This window comes from Otolemur garnettii, unplaced genomic scaffold (genome assembly GCF_000181295.1).
Source record: "Otolemur garnettii isolate 467f Iridium unplaced genomic scaffold, OtoGar3 scaffold00007, whole genome shotgun sequence".
NCBI lineage: Eukaryota > Metazoa > Chordata > Mammalia > Primates > Galagidae > Otolemur > Otolemur garnettii.
Window position 1 is genome coordinate 16,913,697 of NW_003852402.1, and position 20,380 is coordinate 16,934,076.

General features: G+C 47.2%; 1 protein-coding gene across 2 annotated transcripts in view; it reads right to left on the reverse strand.

Annotated features, from left to right (window-relative positions):
* The window catches only part of CHST11 (carbohydrate sulfotransferase 11), a 261,979-nt gene that overhangs the window by 120,706 nt on the left and 120,893 nt on the right, over window positions 1–20,380 (reverse strand). For both annotated transcript variants that reach the window (XM_012814188.2, XM_003783289.3), the window contains one exon: window positions 19,138–19,223. In XM_012814188.2, coding sequence (XP_012669642.1) covers window positions 19,138–19,223 — 86 coding nt within the window. The remainder of the gene's footprint in view (window positions 1–19,137; window positions 19,224–20,380) is intronic.

Below are 20,380 nucleotides of genomic sequence, written 5' to 3' on the forward strand. Positions count from 1 at the left end.
TACTGCGAGGACCATTTAACACCAGTCCATTTAACACCAGTCGTTTGAAACAATCATTTAACACCTTCTTTGTCCTCTGCCAAGTATGCACTGTCCCCTTTTCAAACCTCAAAATTGAAGTTTGCACATAATTGCTGACAATTTCCCTAGTATCGAGGCCACAATGGAGAGCATCTTAATGAGATGCATAATTGCTCAGCACAACGCTTCTGTTCACCAGCCCTTCTGTGACTGAGCTCAGCAACTCATTTTCCACCCGTCTTCCCCTGATAAAGGCTGTAGGTTTCACTCCTGCAGCCTGAGACATGGAGAATGAGCTCTGTGTTTCTCAGGAGCCCCTACTCATCATGGTCGTCCTGCTCACTGGCCACGTTCAGAATGAGCATCAACTCAGGGTACGCCGAAGATGTTGCTGCTTAAGGAACACCTCATGACAGTAAAGGGAAGCTTTCGGAGGCCTTTCTCATATCCCAAAACAAGATGGAAGAAACTGAAATTAACTTACCCCTTCCTGATTTCATAATGCAACTGCAGGCAGCAGAGATGGCCAGCCAGAGCCCAGCACTTTACACCAAGTGCATGTGCCTGCTTCATCCTCGTCAGGTGGCCTGGACCATGACTTGTACATCAGCAATAAAATACCAATAGCCAAGACAGGCACAGTACTCTATAGTTTACAAACAGGTCTCATTGTCTCATCAGCTCTTGAGAGAGGCTAATCCTATGCATTTTTTGTGGGGAGGGGGCAGTCTCACTCTGTTACCCTAGGTAGAGTGTCATGATATCATAGCTCACAGCAATCTCAAACCCCTGGGCTCAAGAGATTTTCTTGCCTCAACTTCCCGAGTAGCTGCGACTACAGGTCCGTGCCACTACACTCGGCTAATTTTTCTATTTTTAGTAGAGATGGGGGTCTCACTCTTGCTCAGGCCGGTCTCAAACTCCTAAGCTCAAGGAATCCACCTGCCTCGGCCTCTCAGAGTGCTAGGATTACAGGTGTGAGCCACCATGCCCGGACACTAGTCCCAATTTTGGAGTCAAGGGGCCTGACTTGCTCAAGAACATTCTTGCATTGTGGTAAAGCCAGGACCTCTGGCTCTCAGCCTTGTCTAAAGCCTGGGGACCATATCTGACCTTGCCCAGCCATTCCTATGTTCTCTTTGGCTGCTTTCACTCTCAAGGGCAGAGCTGTGTAGCTGCAACAGAGACCCAGAGTAAGTACTAGTTGGACTTCTGTAGAAAAGGTCCGCTACTCCTGGTCTAGAGATGAAGGCACTGACTCAGTTTAGCACTTTAGAATGCTCCAGAAGAGCACGATGGCTTTGGGCAGGCTCTTAGTCTATGGCAATTATAGGCAGAACACTGACCTGACAGTCAACTGACCCTTTGCTATGGTTGTGGTGACTGCTGATGGACAATTCACTCCCTGACCATGTGCCTAGCACAGTTCCACTGTGCTCTACAACAAACCTATAAGGAAGGCACTACTGTTATCCTTATGTTGGCAGATGAGGAAACTGAGGCACAGGGAAGTCAAGTAACCTGCCCGAGGTCACTCAGCAACTGACCAGCAGGGTCGTCTGCTCTGACCAGCATGCGCTATGCCCCTCTCTAGTCTACACGGCCAAGGTTAACGTCATCTGTCATCTATTAAGAGCTTCCCTCTGGTGTGTTATTTTTTATCTCTGAGTTTCCTTCTCTTTACATCTATCTATAAAATGGGAAGACAATACCTACCTTGCTGATCTGCAGAGAACTGTAAGTTTCCAAGAAGCCAGCCCACGTGATAGTACTTTGAGAACACTGTGTTATATAATCGTGAAGGAAAATATTGACAAGTAAAACACCATCAATTCCAAATATTTATTCGGTCTTTTTTTAAAAATGTATTGAGTAAATACAGTGGCAGTATTAATACCTCCTGCTTATAGGAACCCATGCACCAGATTGCGATCTGATGTCAGTTGCAGGTGGTGTGTGTGACTGTCAAGGAGTTCTTAGAAATATATATAAAGATTCTGGCCTGTTCCCTACCAGTATGCGAGCCACCATGAGCCAGTTGGGGTACCCAGGGTTGCTGACTTAGGTATCTTCACAGCACCTCACCTGATTCTTAAAACAACTGTGAGGAAGGCAGTAACCACCACCATCCTTAGAGTTCCCATTCCCCAGACTCACCTTGCTGCTGCTGGACAGGTGGCCTCATGCCACAGCCCCAACATCATCTACCAGGCCTCCCTCGGACCCTGGTCAGGGACGAGGAAAGTTCTAACTAAAAAGGTGTGTGTGTGTATTAGTTTTACATTGCTGCTATAACAAATCACCACAAACTCAGGGCCTAAAGACAGCACAAATTTATGCTCTTACAGTTCTAGAAGTCACAAGTCCTAAAGTCCAGGTGATAGCTGGCTGGCATTCCTTTTGGAGGCTCTAAGGCAGCAGTTTTCAACCTGTGGATCACAACCCCTTGTAATGCTGAAAATACATCCTGCATATCAGATATTTACATTAGCATTCATAACAGTAGCAAAATTACAGTTATGAAGTCGCAACAAAAATAATTTTATGGTTGGGGTTCACCACAACATGAGGAACTGTATTTAAGTGTCACAGCATTAGGAGGCATTAGAAAGGTTGAGAACCACTGCTCTAAGGGAAAATCCATTCTGTACCTTATCCAGCATTTAGAGGCCACTTACATTCCTTGGCTTGTGGCCGCTTCCTCACATCACTCCAGTTTCTGCTTCCGTTCTCACATCTCCTTCTCAGGCTCTGACACTATAGTTTCTCTCTGATCACTTATGATTATGCTGGCTCAACCCAAATAATCGAGGCTAATCTTCCCAACTTAAAACTCTTAATTTAATCACTTCTGCAAGGTCCCTTTTTTCACATATGTGTAGCATATTCACCTGGCTTTGGAAGGCCAGTAACTGTAGACCTTGGGTTGTGAATGACCCTAGGTCAAGGGCAAGGCTGCAGAAGGCACCAGAGAGGAAGAAGGGATGTGTGCATCTCCTTACCTGGGTTTAGCAGTCTGTGCCACATATGGTCACCTTTGAGACTGCTTTAATTTTTATTCCCCAAACAGATCTTCTGCCTAGGCTTTGATTAAGGAGCCCCCCACAAACTGGCAGCTGTGGTCCTTGAGACTCTCCAGGAATAAAGCTTGAGATCAGCACAAAACTGCCTTTTGAGGTTTGGACTGGATTTGGGCAACGATATTTAGCAAATTAAATTTGCACAACTAACCAATGATAAAGACAGCAGCGTTTCTCAGGCCCAAGAAAGACTGCACCCTTCCCTCACTCGGTAATAATGAATGGCAGCAATTTGCCACAGGCTGCTTTTGGCAAAGCCTTATCTTAACAAGATCCTTATCATGTCTTCCTGATTAGTTACACTGTAATATCCTGGAGGAGGAGACTCAATTATCAATTGTAATGAGCTCACCTTGTCCTAGCTCCTGGTTTTCCTTTCAAGATTATCTAGGCCCCAACCCCAAATATTTTTGTTTTGGCAAAAAACAAATCACAATTTTACTACTGTTCTCTGATAAGACAAACATGGAACAAACCAGCCAATAAAATAAGCTCTTTTTGCCACCTGTTCAAGAAAAACACTTCACTCTAGATGAGTAATAAGAATAAATTAATCAATAGAGGATTTCAGCTCCTGAAAGTTTATGCTTCTCATTAAGAAGAGGGTTGGCAAATTAATTTTACTGTGCCAATCTCTGAGGATCTCAGTTTTGAAGGCAGCGATGAATCAGCCCATTGCTGGTACAGCTACAGGCACCTTGGATGAGCAGACTATTGATTAGCATGAGGGCTGGAGATTACTTGCAGATTTCTGTTTCTCATTCAATCCCTTTCCCTCAGCACCGTGAATAATTGGATGTCAGCTGCCTCTGAACTCCCTTAGTACCTGTGAATTCCTTAAAGAAGTCACACTTCTTTTCCGACACCAGCTAATTTATCCTGGAAGATGAAGGAGAATCTACCGAGAGCTGAGATTCCAAACTGAGATGAAGAGTTCTACGGATGAGAAAAACCCCAATCTAGCAAGACCGGAGAGTGGGGGGCACCATTTGTGAGTCAGACTGGGTGGTGACAAAATACCATTGAGGGACCAGTCTCAGACAGTCTTCAAGGCTCTTAATTTCCAAATGTCACTCTAGCATGCTATTTTCCTACAAAATGCAATAAAATTTTCAACAGGACCCATCAGACCTGGAACAAAGGTTCTTTGGGAATGACAACTGTGGAATTATAGAGCTGCTATGCTTTGTGGTTGGCTGGGAGCAGCTTATTAGCTAAGGGAGAGGCTTTCTCTCTCTCATTCAAATTTGTCCCTTTGCAAAGATTACAAGTTGCTCCTTGTTAATGAACTTTTGGGTTGCACTTGAAAAGGAGAAATCAGAATGTTCCATCTACAAAAACCACCCACTCAGAGCAAATTTAGTTCATTACCTTTAGTGATGAATGGGTTTGCGAAATGAGTTAACCCTTTCCTGTAATTCCTTCAACCAGCTACTGCAGGCAGTCTGTGGACCAGGGTTTCACAGATCAATGTAGGCAATCCTGTCTGAAATGGACAGTCCCCACATAAGACCCCCCACCCGGCCTTTCTCAGATGCCTGTCTGAGCTTGCTTTTTTGGCTTTGGGCTTCTCATTAATAGGGGAAAAGACCCAGAATTGTCCTGATTCCTGTTTGAACGCTAATTCTTGGTTGGGGCCCCAGCAAGTGGAAGAAAGATGGCACCCAATCAGTGTCTTCATAGAGTGTGAAACAAAATCCAGTGGCGTGATTAAAAATAGGCCCCTCCTGACAAGAAGAATGAATTGAGAAGATTACACATGGTTACTGTGCCCTGGCAGGAAGGAACTCAAAAAGGGAGCACCTAAAAGCAGCCTCCTAACATTCATGTGTGTGTGTGTAAATAAAAGAATGTTCCAAACCCACAGAAGTACTTTCCTGAACCTTCCCCGTCTCAGGCACAGGCTCTGGCCTGAGTAAACACATCAAGGATGCTTGTCAGACTTACGAGGGGTCTGAGTGAGTTTCAAGAAAGGTCAACGTGCCAGGGAGGTGACAGCAATGGCTGGCACAGGGCGCGGGGGACACACACCCCACCATGTTTGCTCCCATTTCGCTGGTTCCTGACCACTGGGATACAGGGGTCTTCAGGAGCCTCCACCAGCTGTGCCTGGAGCTGCTGTGGGTGGTCTTCACCGTGTTCAATTCCAGCTGACCATCTACCCGAAGGCTGGCATGGAGTCAGCTCATTTATAAGCTGTGTCCTCCTTCCAGAAACCACTGGAGAAGAAGGGAATTTCAACTCCATGTAAAGACCAATGAATTAAACATCAAAGGAGTTCAGGTCACTCCTTTAATCAACAAATCTCTACCCTAACTCAGCTGGAGGAGGTGGCCTAGCCTGGCCCCAGGAGCAAAGAGCAGAGTCCAGAGCAGGACTGGATCATGGCTCTGTAATTCCCCAACTGGGTTTGGTGGCCCTGAATGCCAACAACTGTGCCTCAGTTTCTTTATCTGTTAAATGGGGAATGATGCATTTGAAAAGCAGTAAGAGGTTAATTGAATGTGAGGAGCCTAAACGTTCTGTAGCAAAAGCAACTTCTCTTAAGGGGCAGTTACTAACACCAAATTGTGATTACAATTTTTTTTTGGTGGGGGAGGAAGACTAGTGAGAGATTTTAAAGATGACATCAAAAAGGAAAACAAACAAAGAAACTGACCTATCTACATACTGTCAGCCACTATTCTAGGTACTTTATACAAATCAACTCATTTAATTCTCACAATAATCCAGAGAGCTACTATATTGCTATTATCCCCATTTTACAGATGAGGAAACTGAGGCACAGAGAAATAAGGAAACAAACCCAAAGTTGCTCTGCCAATTAAGTACAGATGTGAGCCGAGGCAGCCTGACTCTGAGATTCCCTCAGTTTTCACCATCATACTTTGTGGCCTCATTAGCTGACGTTAAATAAGTTATTCCCACTTCCCAGATGGGGAAACCAAAGTCCCAAGAAGTTGAGTTATTTGTCTAAGATTCCACCGCTGGCAAACAGAAGAGTCAGAATTAGAACTCAGGACTTAGGGCACCAAGTTCCGTTCTCTTCCCATTAATTGCATTGTTCAAGATCTGCTATGCCAGGCCATTTGGGGCGGTGCAGGAGGGATGGGAGGACAGAACAACACCTGAAAGTATCTTCTGAGCGTGAAGGCTAGAGTGAAGGGGGGCAGAAGGCCCACTTTGGGCTCCTTCTTTTTGTTTCTCGACAAAAGTCAGGAACAGTCCAGTTCATGAAGACAGCTGTGTCTGCCCAAGGGACCCTGTCCTTTAACCCCTCAAATCCCCTTTATCCTGGACACTGCACCAAGGAAGGATGAGGCTGCCTTTCAGAGGTATTACTGTGGGCTGTGCTTCCAGGGCGCCCAATTAATACCAAGTCTCTCTCCTCCCTGTGTCGAATCTCATACTAAATATATGACTATTTCCTGCATCCAGAGAACCAGAGAGGCTCCCTGCTACTGACGAGCATTCCATGTAAACATAGCTTTCATCTCCCAGGGCTTGAGAAGCAGAAGCGTGCCACACTCTCCCCATGTGCCCCTCTCAGCCATCCACAGAGGCTGGGTTCCACTTGCCCCTGTCATCTAATACACCGCTGGCTGCTGCTTCTAGGAGCGGACCAGGCTATATCTGAGGAGCCCCCTCCATGGATGCCTGCACAGACCATCTGGGACCCTGTGAAGATGCAGGTTCCACTTGGCAGTCTGGGGTGTCCGGGGCTGAGGCTCTGCATTTCCAGTAAGCTCCTGGGCCATGCCTGCTGCTGGCCCTGACAGTGAGTGGTGGAAACCCAGACCAGCAGTTTGCACACCGGCATCACCTGAGAGCTTTGCAAAACATACTGATGAAGGTGTGGCCTGGGGATGAGGATCTTATTAACATTTCCTTTTTGCTTCTGAAATGCAGCCAAGGATGAGAACCCCTCCTCTAAAAGCTGGCATTGCCTTTCAGCAGATGGATGCTATATGAGCTCTGTCACCAACCATCTCAGTCTCTGCTCATCCGCTCCCAGGGGCCCTTCGCTCCTCCTGCCTTTGTGCCCCAATGACAATAATAGCAAACAGTCCTCACGGCAGTGCCAGACTCCTTTCTACGCATTTCTAAGAACACAATGAGGTAGGTGCTCTTATTATTTTCTCATGTTTCCAAGGCATGGAGAAGGTAAGAAGCTCCCCTGTGGCACACAGCTGGCAAGTGGTGGCGTGGGCTGGTCCGAGAACCTACACTCTTGACTACATCTCAGCTATGTGGCCTCAGACTTTCCTCTTTCAAGACTCTTTTCTAAACACTGGGACAGGACGTGAGGACAGACTCCACGCCAGCACTGAACCCGCCGAGTTCTCAGAAGCCCAGCTCTGCGTTGGCAGTGTGTCGGTTCTATCTGTGGATATATCTGTGGGGTTCTGTAAGAGACACGCTGGAGACAGAACAGATGGCCAGAGCCATTTCTCCAATACTAAAAATGACTGTCAGGCCTGCACATTGGCCATTTTGTGGCTTTAAGTGCCTGGTTTAAGATGAAGAGAAGGACACGTCACATCAGGCCACTTTAGGCAGCACCAGAGCCTGCCTGGGCATCACACCTGCGAAGCATGTTCCAGGACGGCCAGGTCCCTTCCAGGGCTGCCTGACACCTGCTGAGGCTGGGGGCAGCTCCTTCCTGTCTGTGTCTGCCAACATGGTAACGTAGACGTCGAACAGCAGAAGATCAGTGGGAGATGCTGGAGCTGTGGACTTTTCTAGAAGTCGGGAACTGGGATGGAACTTGGTTTTCACACATCCTTTGCAGCCCTGTCCTACCCAGAGGGGCATGAATGGGGAATGCCTGCCCAAGAGGGACGAGGCTGCGGTCCCTCAACAGTCAGTGCCTCCTCTCCCCTGGGCCAGATCTTACTGTGCCCCAGAGTGGGGGCCTGCTGTTCCTCTGAGTGCCACCTCTCCTGTGCCTTAGCTCAGTCGGAATGATGAGGGCTATATCCCTACATACACATGCGGGTACACACGCGGTCCACCTCGCTACACGCCTCCAACATGTCTTCCATGCACCACACTCCTGTAAGACACCATTTTATAACAGTTGCTTAGCTGGCCTGACTCCCCTGTTAGAGCATAAACTAATAGACCTGTAAATCTTTTCTTCCCCACTTTACTGAGGTTTAATTGACAACTAAAAATTGTATCTATTTATGGCGTACAACATGATGGTTTGTGATCTATGTGTCTGTGGTGGAATGAAGACCACAATCAAATTAATTAACACACCCTGCTCATCACTGAGTTATCACGATGATAACATGAAGATCTACTTTCCTAGCAGATTCAGGCATATGTCACATTATTATCCACTGGAGCCACCATGCTGTCTCCATCAGAGCTTACTCTTTCTAAATGAAACTTTGGCCAACACACCGCTGCCTCCCCCATAGGTGGGAACCTCCACTCCATTCTCTGCTGCTTTGAGTTTGACCTCTTTGGACGCCACATACAAATGAGATCATGAGGTATGCGTCTTTCCGTGTCTGGCTTATTTCAACTGGTATAATGTTCCCCAGGTTCATCCATGCTGTCACAAAGGGTAGGATTTCCTTCTTTTTTTTAAGGCAAAATAACATCATATATATTTATAGAGAGATAGATATAGGTATATCTACATATAGATATTTATCTATCTATATATCCCCCATTTTCTTTATCCTTTCACCTGCTGATGGACATCTAGGTTGATTCCATATCTTGGCTGTCACGGACAACACTGCGATGAGAGGGCAGGTATCTCTTTGCGATACTGCTTTCTTCCCCTTTGGGTGTATAACCAGAGCCAGATTGTCTGGATCATACAGTAAGTAGTTCCAGTTGTAATTTTTTGAGGACCCTCCATACTGTTTTCCATAGTGGCTGTACCAATTTACATTGCCACCAACAGTGTACAAGGGTTCCCTCTTCTCCACACCCTCACCAATACTATCTTTTGACTTTTGGGTAATGAAGGAATTTCTTTATTTTGAAAGCCCCAATATTGACCAGAGTATTATCCACACAGCGGACATATGTTAAATTGTGTCCCCCCTACCTCAAATTCAGGTGTTCAAGTCCTAACCCTAGTACCTTAGCATGTGGCCTTATTTAGAAATAGGGGCACTAGGCTCGGCACTTGTGGCTCAAGCGGCTAAGGCGCCAGCCATATACACCCAAATCCAGCTGGGGCCTGCCAAACTATGATGACAGCTGCAACCAAAAAAATAGCCGGGCATTGTGGTGGGCACCTGTAGTCCCAGCTACCTGGGAGGCAGAGGCAGGAGAATTGCTTGAGCCCAGGAGCTGGAGGTTGCTGTGAGCTGTGATGCCACAGCGCTCTACCCAGCACAACAGCTTGAGGCTCTGTCTCAAAAAAAACAAAAAGAAATAGGGGTGCTGTAGATGTAATTCGTTGAGATGAGTTAAGATGAGGTCACGCTAAAGTAGGGAGCCCTCTAATCCTATGTGACTGGTGTCCTTATAAAAAGGTGAAATTTGGTAGAGAAACAGACACCCTCGCAGGAAGAACACCATGTGAAGATAAAGGCAGCTGTCACACTGATGCTCCCACGGCCAAGGAACACCCACAGATGACCAGAGATCCCCCTGAACTAGGGGACAAGCCTGGACAGGTTCTCCCCATGGCCCACAGAGGGAACCAGCCCTGATCTCTAAGTTCCAGCCTCCGGAACTGTGAGACAACAGGGTCCTGCAGTAAGAGCCGCCCCGTCTGCGGTGCTCTGTTACAGCAGCCTCAGCAGACTGACATGGTCGGAAACACTAAGAGAGGCAGAGCGGGAGCCTGGGAGGGAATCTCAGCTCCATCTCTTCAGTGTGTATTTACAGAATGCCTCCCTGTGCCACATGCCAGGGATGGAGGAGGACGGAGGATGGGCTGGGCGTGTCCCTGCTCCTTCCTCAGTCCTGCGATTCACTTTCCCCAGTTCTTCCAAGAGTCCCGTCTTCTGCTCCTCTCTCCAGCCTCCTCACACTCATCACCTATGAGTCTCCCCAAGGTCTTAGGAGACCAAGGCTGAGATGTAAATGACAGGTGTGTTTCCGAGTGTCAGCCTTCCACAGTGTTCGCACTTACACTCTCAGAAAACATCAGGCATCTGCCAGGAGTGGAGATGGACTCGGAGAACAAAGTTGCCATATTCATCACCAGGCCCCAGGAAACCAGCCACCTCTGGATCTCTGGGGAGTGAAGCCCACATCACTGCCACCTGCTGAACTCAAGGAGGCAAAGGGCCAAGTAGCTTCATTCATTGGCCAAATAGCTACTAAGCACCTTTATTAGGAATGGCCACAGTAGCCACCGGCACCCCAAGATAAAAAAGATATAGCCACTGCCCTCAATGGGCTCAAAGCCCAGAGAAATCATTTCAAAGGAGTGGGACAGCATCTCAAATGCAGGAAGGTGGGGAAAGGGGCGTTTTCTACACCTACACTGTTCCATACAGCAGTCACAGGCTGCACAAGACTGTTGTGTGCTGAAGCGACAGCCAGTCCCAGCTGAGATGAGCCCTAGGTGTCAAATACACACCAGACTACAAAGACTTTGTACGAAAACAAAAATGTAAAATAGCTTCATAATTGTTTAATTACATGTAGAAATGATCATACTTTAGATACACTGGGTGAAATAAAATATATTATTAGAATTAATTTCATCTGCTTTGTTTTTATTTTTCAAAATGTGGCTACCAGAGAATTTCCAACAACATACATCACTCACACTGTATTGCTAGTGGGCAGCAGTGTTCTAAAAGGACATTTCACCTGAGCTTGGAGGGGTGGGAAATCAGGGTGAGCTTCCTGGAAGAGGCTTCTTCTAAGTGAAAAAAATAATAATAATAATCAGCATTGATTGGGAGCTTGCCATGAGCCAGGATCTCTATAAAATTTTCTAATTTAGGCTCAGCGCCTGTGGCTCAAGCGGCTAAGGCGCCACCCATATACACCTAAGGTGGCGGGTTCGTATCCCCAGCCCGGGCCCGCCAAACAACAATGATGGCTGCAACCAAAAAATGGCCAGGCATTGTGGTGGGTGCCTGTAGTCCCAGCTACTTGGGAGGCTGAGGCAGGAGACTCGCTTGAGCCTAGGAGTTGGAGGTTGCTGTGAGCGTGATGCCATGGCACTCTACCCAGGGGGATAGCTTGAGGCTCCGTCTCAAAAAAAAAAAATTTCTAATTTAATCCTTAATAACTGAACCATTGGCATTTACCCCTATTTTACAAACCAGGTCCCCAGCACTCAGAAAGGTTTAGCCCTTTAGCCACAGTGACTAGCATGGAGGTGGGGTGATGTGCAGACTCCACCGGGATGTCCCTGCTAGTATCTCCCTTCCACAGAGCTTGAGAAAAAGCCAAGGCTTTGTTTCAGCTCCAGCCATTGTGACAAGGTTGAAATCCAATTGTCCGAGAAGCTTTTTGAGTTGTGTCGTGTACAGAAAAATCAAATTAGGTAGAGGCCTCTTATAATTGAGGGTAATTCAGGAAATAACTCTCTGGAAATGGCAGATTGGACAGCTGTGTTACCATGTGAAATCACCGAGGTCATTTTGTCACTCAAATAACCTTCTCCAGTTGAAATACGTCAGATTATAGTCATACAGACTGACACAGCAACCTCAAACTCTTGGGTTCAAGCCATCCTCTTGACTCAGCCTCCCAATTATCTGGCACTACAGGCACCTGCCACAATGCCTGCCTATTTTTAGAGACAGGGTCTCACTCTTGCTCAGTGTCCAACTCCTAAGCTCAGGCGATCCACCCACCTTGGCCTCCCAGAGTGCTGGGATTACAGGCGTGAGCCACTGCGTCCCTGCACATTTTCTAGGCTCTGGGTTGGGGGGACATACACGCTACACACACACACACACACACACAGGCATACATCAAGTGTACTAATCAACTATGTAATAGTCTGCTAGACATATAACATAAATCAAAATGGTTAGGAAGTACTCACAATGAATACAACTAGTAGCTTCCAGGCAAGAGGAAATCATCTATCTTATTATTATTCAACAAAATTCCAAATGTGCATCTGTAGAATGTCTTAGCATGCAGGACAGGGGCACAGCTAGGGCCCAGACCCCCACAGAAAACTCCCCGGTTACCTAACTCCCCCCAGACAATTGGTGGCTACTGATTAACACCAACTCTGACCTTGGCACTGTCCTAAAGGATGTCAGATTTCACAAACCTGGGAGACTTGCATCATGCTGGTTTTTTGTTTTGTTTTGTTTTGTTTTTTTAATAGAGAAGGAAACTAAGGCTTGGGAAGGGCAAGTGATTGCCGCAGGTCGCACAGCCGGGTCAGGATTCCCCAGTTCCTTCCTGCCTCCAGTCCTCTGACTCAAATCGTGTCTATACTGGTATCCCCATCTCTCCTGGCTGAGTTGGAAATCTGACCAGAGCAGCTTTGTAAGTTTAAGAATAATGGAGCCAGTGGCCACAGTGAAACAGTCAGCCCACTGTGTCTGGTTTTTTGCAATGGGCCTTGCTGGTCTATTGTAATTTGCAATTAATAATGAAGCATTCTCCCAAGTGCTGTGTGTAAAATCAGGTTCATGTAATATTTCATCTTTGCCAGCCAGCTGCTAGGCTGGCAGTAAGTAATATCTTTGCATAAGGAGCCAGTCTATAACCAAATCAATTAATCCCGCTTAGGCTGGTAGACAGCTGTTGGGGTCAAAGAAGATAATTAGACGGACTCGTCACTTACCAGGTGGTTGGTAATGAAGGGATTAATTGACCAGAGTTGGGGACCGTACAACATCTGCTCTTCCATGCGTTCCCCAGTGTCCGCGACCGCTCAGTGTCATTCTTCCTGAACAGCAGCTCAAAAGGCAGAAAGCTTTTTCCCTTCCACGCTTATTTGTAGGACTGTAACTGATACCTGGCCTCAAACAAGCCCAGGGTCTCCTTCTTACTAGCTCCAGAAGACAGTGGCTCAAGTGTCCCTTTACAAGGCTCCTTTCAAAACGTTGCCTGGGGGCTCACCTTCTTTTTTTTTTAGACAGAGTCTCACTGTCTCCCTGGTGTCATCATAGTTCACAGCAACCTCAACTCTTGGGTTCAGTCAATCCTCTTGCCTCAGCCTCCTGAGTAGCACTATGCCCAGCTAGTTTTAGTTTGTTTTTTTCCTTCTATTTGTAGTAGAGTCGGCGGGGGGTGGGGGGGTGGGGTGGGGGGGGTCTTGCTCTTGCTCAGGCTGGTCTCCCAACTCCTGAGCTCCAGCAATCCACACACCTTGGCCTCCCAGAGTGCTAGAATTATAGGCAGGAGCCACCGCACCCAGCTGGGCTCAGCCTGCATTTGTCCACAGAATGCTGAGTCTCCCACACTCAAGGCATCAGACCTACCTATAAACTTTCAAATGAGCTGATCAGGGAAAAAAACCTACCTCTGTATCCCAGTGCAAAAAACTGACACAGGGCCTTCATGCTTTGAGTCGCTTTTCTCATGATGGGTTAAATTAGAACCTAAGAATTAAATATCTTTAGAACCAGAAGGGCCCTTAAAGACCCTCCAACAGAGTGCTCCCAAACCCTGGCTGCTCACCTTGGGAGCTTTGAAAAACATAGATACCCTGGCCTAATCCAAGACCAATAACATCAGAATTTCTGGGGGTGAGGCCTGGGCATTGGTCATTTTTCAAAAGCTCCCTGGGTCATCGTGAAGTGCAGCCAAACTTGAAACCAGCAATCTAGTCCAGAATCTTCATTTCGTAGATGGCGATGCTGAGGTCAAGGAGGGGACAATATCTGGCTTGGAGGAGCCCCCAAGTTAACAGAGGGCTGAGTCAGAAGCAGAAGTTGGCTCATAAGAGGCATACACTTTTCTGTGAGCCCCCAGTAACCACTAACCCTGCCAGCGGGTATAGACTAAACTCTCCTATTACCACCTTGCCTCTTTTGGCCCCTCTCCAACCAGCCCCCAGCATCACCCCCACCATAGCCACAAACCCCTCATGGTTCTCTGAATGTGCTGAGGATTGTCCCAGCTGGAATTCACCCTTGCTATTCCCTCCCCCTCGATGCTGTTCCCTCTTCTCTACTCTGGGAAGTCGATGTATCTTCAGAGGCTTGACTCAAATCCCGCCTCCTCTCTAAAGGCTCCACGTGCACTGCACCTCCAAGGGTTAATTACACACTCTCGATTCTCTCATAACTTTGCAAAAAGCTTCTATCACACACCATTTATCACATTACATGACCGAGGTGCCTCTTTCCTCCATGCCCTTACCTGTTTATTCTGTAATGTCTATAGACGGAACAAATTTTGGCAAAGATGGCTGAAAGGGCTGTTTATGTTGGAGCTGGGAGAGTTCTCCCTACCCCCCTCTGGACCACTACAAGCTTTTACCCATCTAAAACATTCAAATGAATCAGTGATCCCTCCCCCTACTTCCAAATTTCACCACACTGAGCTATCTCACAGCAGAGTTCTGTGGGCGATTCCCAAAATAAATGAAAAACAGATCTACAATTCTTGACTGGACACCTACCGTGCATTCCACACCAATCCATAAGCCTTTGGGAATTTTACAACTTGTCCTGAGCACAGCCCAGGGCTCAGCTTCCATCCCTGGGAAAGAGAATCATCTTTTTCTGCCTCAGAAAGATAAAGCACCATCCTTTCCCTGTCCTGCAATCCAGCCAAGTCACACAGTCCTGGGGCCACCATTTAGGATCTGTGTGATCTTGGCAAACTGCCTAACCCTGTGAGCCTCAGTTAACTTATCTGAAAAATGGGGTCACTGGAGACCTTGCTCTTAGGGCTACTGTGAAGATTCAAAGAGGTCTGTGTGGAAAGTATTTGGATTAGTCACTGTTGTGTGTTACACCGTAAAGAGTCACTTGTCTTCCTTTCTGCCTCCTTTCCTACTTTCCTTCCTACCTGGCTTCTCTCTCTCCCCTTTACTCCTTCCTCCTGGAGTCTGCCTGATGGAGAAGTTTACTTGAGCACACTGAACATTGGATCAATAAGGGGCCATAGAACAATGGAGATTTCAGTGGGGGGCTCAGAAATCCTGTCACTCTCAGTGTCTCTGTTCTCCTTTATGGATTTTTTTCCTCCTCCAACAGTTCACCCGGAGTATCTCTAGATCCTTGAGCACTGACCGGTCCTCAGACACACCTAAGAGAACTTGCAGACCACCGGATGTGCTGTGCACTGTGCAAACGTCCCAGACTCAGCACTTCCACGCTCGTGGTCAGCACGCTCTGTGCAACCCTCTCCTTGGAACATGGTAATCACAGAGCAAATGTGAATGCTAAAGAAAGAAGCAAGCAGGGCAGGGCTGAACCGCATGAGTGACGCTGCGAGGATTTCAGGGAATCCACGAGAGGACGAGGAGGTGGGCGAGGCAGAGGGACAAGCCGTCTCGCCCTCGCTGGCACTTCGGGGAAACGATGCCCTATTAATGGCCAACAGCACAGGTCTGCCCCGTGCATCTGGGCGGCCCACAGATGTGCCCGGCCCACAAATATGCAGTTGGCAACTCCTGAACTTTCAGTGACTTGACGCCAGCTGATCTGATCAGCAATTACGTTTTATTTTGGGGCCACGGAGACAGCAGAGAACCAGGAAAATTATAAGACACTGGGGTGCAGTTCTGCTAAGAATATCAACTACAAACTTTTTTTAAGCAATAGCTGGTTAGGGGTTTGCAGCGAACTAAAATAAGAAAATCCTGGACACTAAAATCAGATTATAGCCGGTTTTCCTAGGGGAGGTTTAAGCCTTTGTCCAATATAAATGTGTAAATCTGGGTTAGACATATATATATATGTATATATATAGGAGGGGGATGGGTAATTCCCACCCAGAGAACTTTGCTATTGACAGTGAGTCCAGCAGGGAGGTAAAAACTCCTGGATTCGTAGCATGTCCTGGGGTTGAATCTTACTCTGTTTCTTACTAGCCCATGACCTTGGATAAATTTATAAAATCATTGGCCTCATTCATCCATGAAACGGGGATGTAATACCTAGCTCGGGGCTCATAAGGATTAAATGAGAAGTTTAGAAGCATCTAGGTAGTATCCGGCCTACAGTCCTGGTACATGGCAACTAAGATGATTCCTTCTTGCCATAATACTAGTTTCTTATCATCAAATAAACGATTCTTGTTTTCACCATCATATATCAAGCCCAAATAACCAATCGATATAAAAGCACAGCAAACATCATCTCAGGAGCAGTTTGGTTTTTGGCGAGTAGAGGGTTTGTCATTTACCTCAGTGATCCCATTCTCCCAGGCTCAGCGGCTTTAACAACTTGGTCAGGTGGGAAATGTAAGAAATTGCAATCCAACCCCACTGGGTATAAAGTCTATAAATGTCTCATGGACACAAAACTAAACTCAACGGGAGCACTTGCTCTCTCAACGGGAGCACTCACTCTCTCAACGGGAGCACTCGCTCTCTCAACAGGAGCACTCACTTGCTTCTCTCCCAGCCCACTGCAGCCCAAAGGCTCACCAAGACAGTTTCTCTGAAAAGTGCCGCTTACTGAACTTGCGTGGGAATGGAACATAATTACAGCTTGTAAAGGAAGCCAGCCCAAGAAAAAACATCCCGAGACAACATCCCGAGGAAATGGGGCGATCTTCCTGCATGGACATTTCCCTGGTTGCCGGCTTAAGGGGCCAGACAACTTGTCCAAGACATCCTGGAGGGAGGACAGTGACTCACCCGCCTCCACCCTGACGAATACCTCCCAGCGCTGCCTCTGAGAGTCCTAGGCTACTGCTAAGTAGGCCTCTTAGCCAGATAATGCTCAGAACACTACCGGAAGGACGAGATGGCTTCTACCCACGAGAGTCAGCTCTCCTTTGATTGGTTCCCAGATGGACCAAGCAGGGTCTCCCTCACCAGCCAACTCATTCCCGTCAACCCTGGGATAAGAATAACCAGACACAGAAGGCTGGGCACATACACCCGCTTCACCCTTTCATGCCCAGTGCCAGCTGCATGCAGTAGGCACTCATAATAGCAGATGAAGAACTGAATGAGTAAACCAGGGAATGAACCCAGAAAGGAGCAAACTCCACAGGAGGCACCGAGCAAGTCACATCACCACATGTGACCCTGCAAGGCAGGTATTGTTCACATCAGATGATAAAGGGGGGGAGGCATCGTCAGAGGGGTTAAGTAACCTGCCCACACTCACATAGCTAGGAAATGACGAAACAGGCTTCGAATCCAGGTCTGGCTCTGAAGACAAGGCTTCTAATATTAAAGCCACCCTCATGACCACAAAAATGACAAATCCTACTGATAGAGCCCCTGACACATCAGAATTATTCCAACCTCCAAACATTCCAGAGAGATTTTTTAGATGGTAAAACTGACACCTAAAGAGGGACTGAGTCATCATACACTCAAGGTTGCATAACTAGTTATGGGGGAAATAGAAATATGAACCCAGATTTTCATTCTTTTCATTGCAAGTATTTGGGGGCACGCCCAGCAGGCCAGGCCCTATGTCAGATGTTGGGGAGCCAACACTAGACAGGACACACACCATCCATGAACCTTCTGTCCAGAGGGGCGGCTACTTCAGAAATAGCTCTTCCCATGACACCATATGCTACCCATAAAAAATTGTACCAGCCCCTTCAGCAGTTCTGTTTTGAAGAAGAAAGTGATCTGAGAACAGAGGATATCAACAAAAAGATGGAAATGGTTTGCATTGGAGGAGCTTGGGTTGTTTTCAACATAGGTTACCAGAAATCCTATCCTTTGTCAAAGCCCAGTTCTGCCTCTCCCTGAGGGGAGGGTGTGTGGACAGGCCGGGAGACTCACCCATAATAAGCAGACTGTTTGGGCACCAAAGGAAACCCAAATCCCAAATTGCCCACTGAGTGACCATAGAAGCCGGTACAGAAAGCCTCAGGCAATATCCTGGTGGCAATCACCAGGCTGATCTGGCCTCCCCTCACACCCTCGTCACACATCAGGACAGGACAGGAGTTAATCTGATTGGGCCACCCACCATGCCCAAACTCAGCAGTCCATTTCTGCAGAAGGGAGTGCAGGTGAGAGACTCGGAAGGGAGGTGGGATGAGAAAATTCTCAGTTGCACCCTTTGCAGGAGTTCTAAGAATTCAGGACCAGTGAGCACCATGCATTATCATCCTCCACCCAGCCCCGTGGGCCACGGGAATACAAAATTAACAATCTGATGCAAAATAAAACCTGGAGATTAGAGCCAAAGCAGTCCTTTTTATCCCCCTTTCTGCAGCGAAGGTACATTGATATTGCCACTAGTTGCTGACTCTGATGCTGATTAATGTTCCTACGAGAGAACCAGCCTTAGAGTCTCTAAGTCAAGACCCACACACAGCCCTGAGGCCATCATCACGGTGACCAGGCCAACTAACTTTGTACCTAACTTTCCCAAGAGAACACCTTTTCTTAGTTGGGACTTTTGTATTTTTTTTGCTCAAAGGGGAATTATGTTTATAATTGATGGCACAGAGGCCACGCCTGCCCCCTTGTTAAACTAATGAGTCAAGTTTACTTGATAGTCACTTAGCAAAAAGTCTCCGTACACTGGGAGTTGGCCAAACTGGTATAGTGAACCGTTGCGTGTTGGGCATCCTTGGGCTTTTATAATCCAATGCGGGAGCTGTAGGGGGCGCTTACCCACTGTGAGCCTCCTTTGGGGGTCTCAAGGGGGAGACTGCACAGTCCTGCCAGCTCTCTAATTTCAGAGGCGCATTGCGGACCCACGATGGCGTGGATCTCTGGGGTCCAAACTCCTGAATGCTTAATCCAGCACTAAAAACCTAGGTATTTCTCCAATTCTAAATATCTCTTGCTAGAATTTTGGATACATTACATAGAAAAAGGCTGATGAGGAAAGCAACCACTGGAGGTAAAAGGCCAGGCAGTGGGAAGAAGTTTTAAATTCCCAAAGAACACAATTGTATAGTTTTTTAGTTCCCCCTCCCCCCGACAAGTTAAATGGATGTGGCTGAGAGCATCCCCGAGGCTTACCTGGATGGGGTTGTAGAGCTCCTGCAGGGGGCTTCGGGACCCCTTCCGGCAGCAGATGTCCACACCGAAGGGATTCCGCCGCATGACTGAGGAGAGAAAGTAGAGACTCATCAGAAATGAGCAACGAAGGTTTGTTGTCTGGCAAAGAAAAAGGCACAGAGGTGGGAAGAGGAAACAGGTAGGAAAGGAAGGGAGAAAATCAGCTTCTAGCAAAGAAAGATTTCTGATTCTGTTCCCTTCTCTGGGGGTACAGCTGCCCGTCCGTCTTCCCAGCATCCCGGCATCTTCACACCCAGAAGGGGATAAATCAGCCTAAAAATCAGCAAGTTCTTGAGAAAACAGGGTAGGCGCCTAAAACTCATTGGAATGAAACCACTTAGAAAAAACAATGTAAAGGTTTTTTCCAAAAGAACAAGTTCTACCAAATGTGATCTATTTCCTGCAGATAATTCCCTCCACAATTAATGACCTTTTATTCCTGGTCTCGGGGAACAGCGCAGGTTCTTCCCTGGGGACCTGCTCCCAACATGTGAGTCAGAGCCTTCTCAAAGCCTCTAGGAAGTTACATGGTTTTGAATGAAAATGTCAGTTGGAGGCAGAAAAGATGAGAGTTTATGGTTCTAGACAGATGGAGATGGCACTTACGCAGCTCCTAAGAGGGGGAATTAAGTGAACTCCTCACAACGCACCAGCATTGAGGTCACCAAGAACCATTAGTTTCAAATGGATTCCTTCTTCATTCTTCTTGTTCACAAAACATCCTAACTGCACCCAGCCACTCGCTCACACTGTGTCTAACCCATAATCATGGGCTCGATAATCATTTATTGACAGGGAAGGAGGAAATGGAGAAAGAAGTAGGGAAGGAAGAAAGCTGGGAGAGAAGGGAGAAAGAAGGGATGGGAGGGGAGGGGAGGGGAGGGGAGGGAAGGTCAGGGCAGAGGGAAGAAAGGAAGTTGGAAAAGAGAGCAAGATGGGGGAGGACGAATGAACAAGGTCTTTCTTCTCAAAAAGGAGGCAGTATTTTATGAACCAATGTGACAGGTACGTGAATGGAACAAAGAAAACAGATCCTTTCATAAACCTGAAGGATTGATCTGCTCCATTGTGGCATACACAACAGGACATTCCCTGCAGCAGATAGCCTGGGTTTGAATCCTAGCTCTACCATATACCAGCTGTGTGACCTTAGGCAAATTACCTAACCTCTCTGTGCATTCCATCCATAAAATGGAATGATATC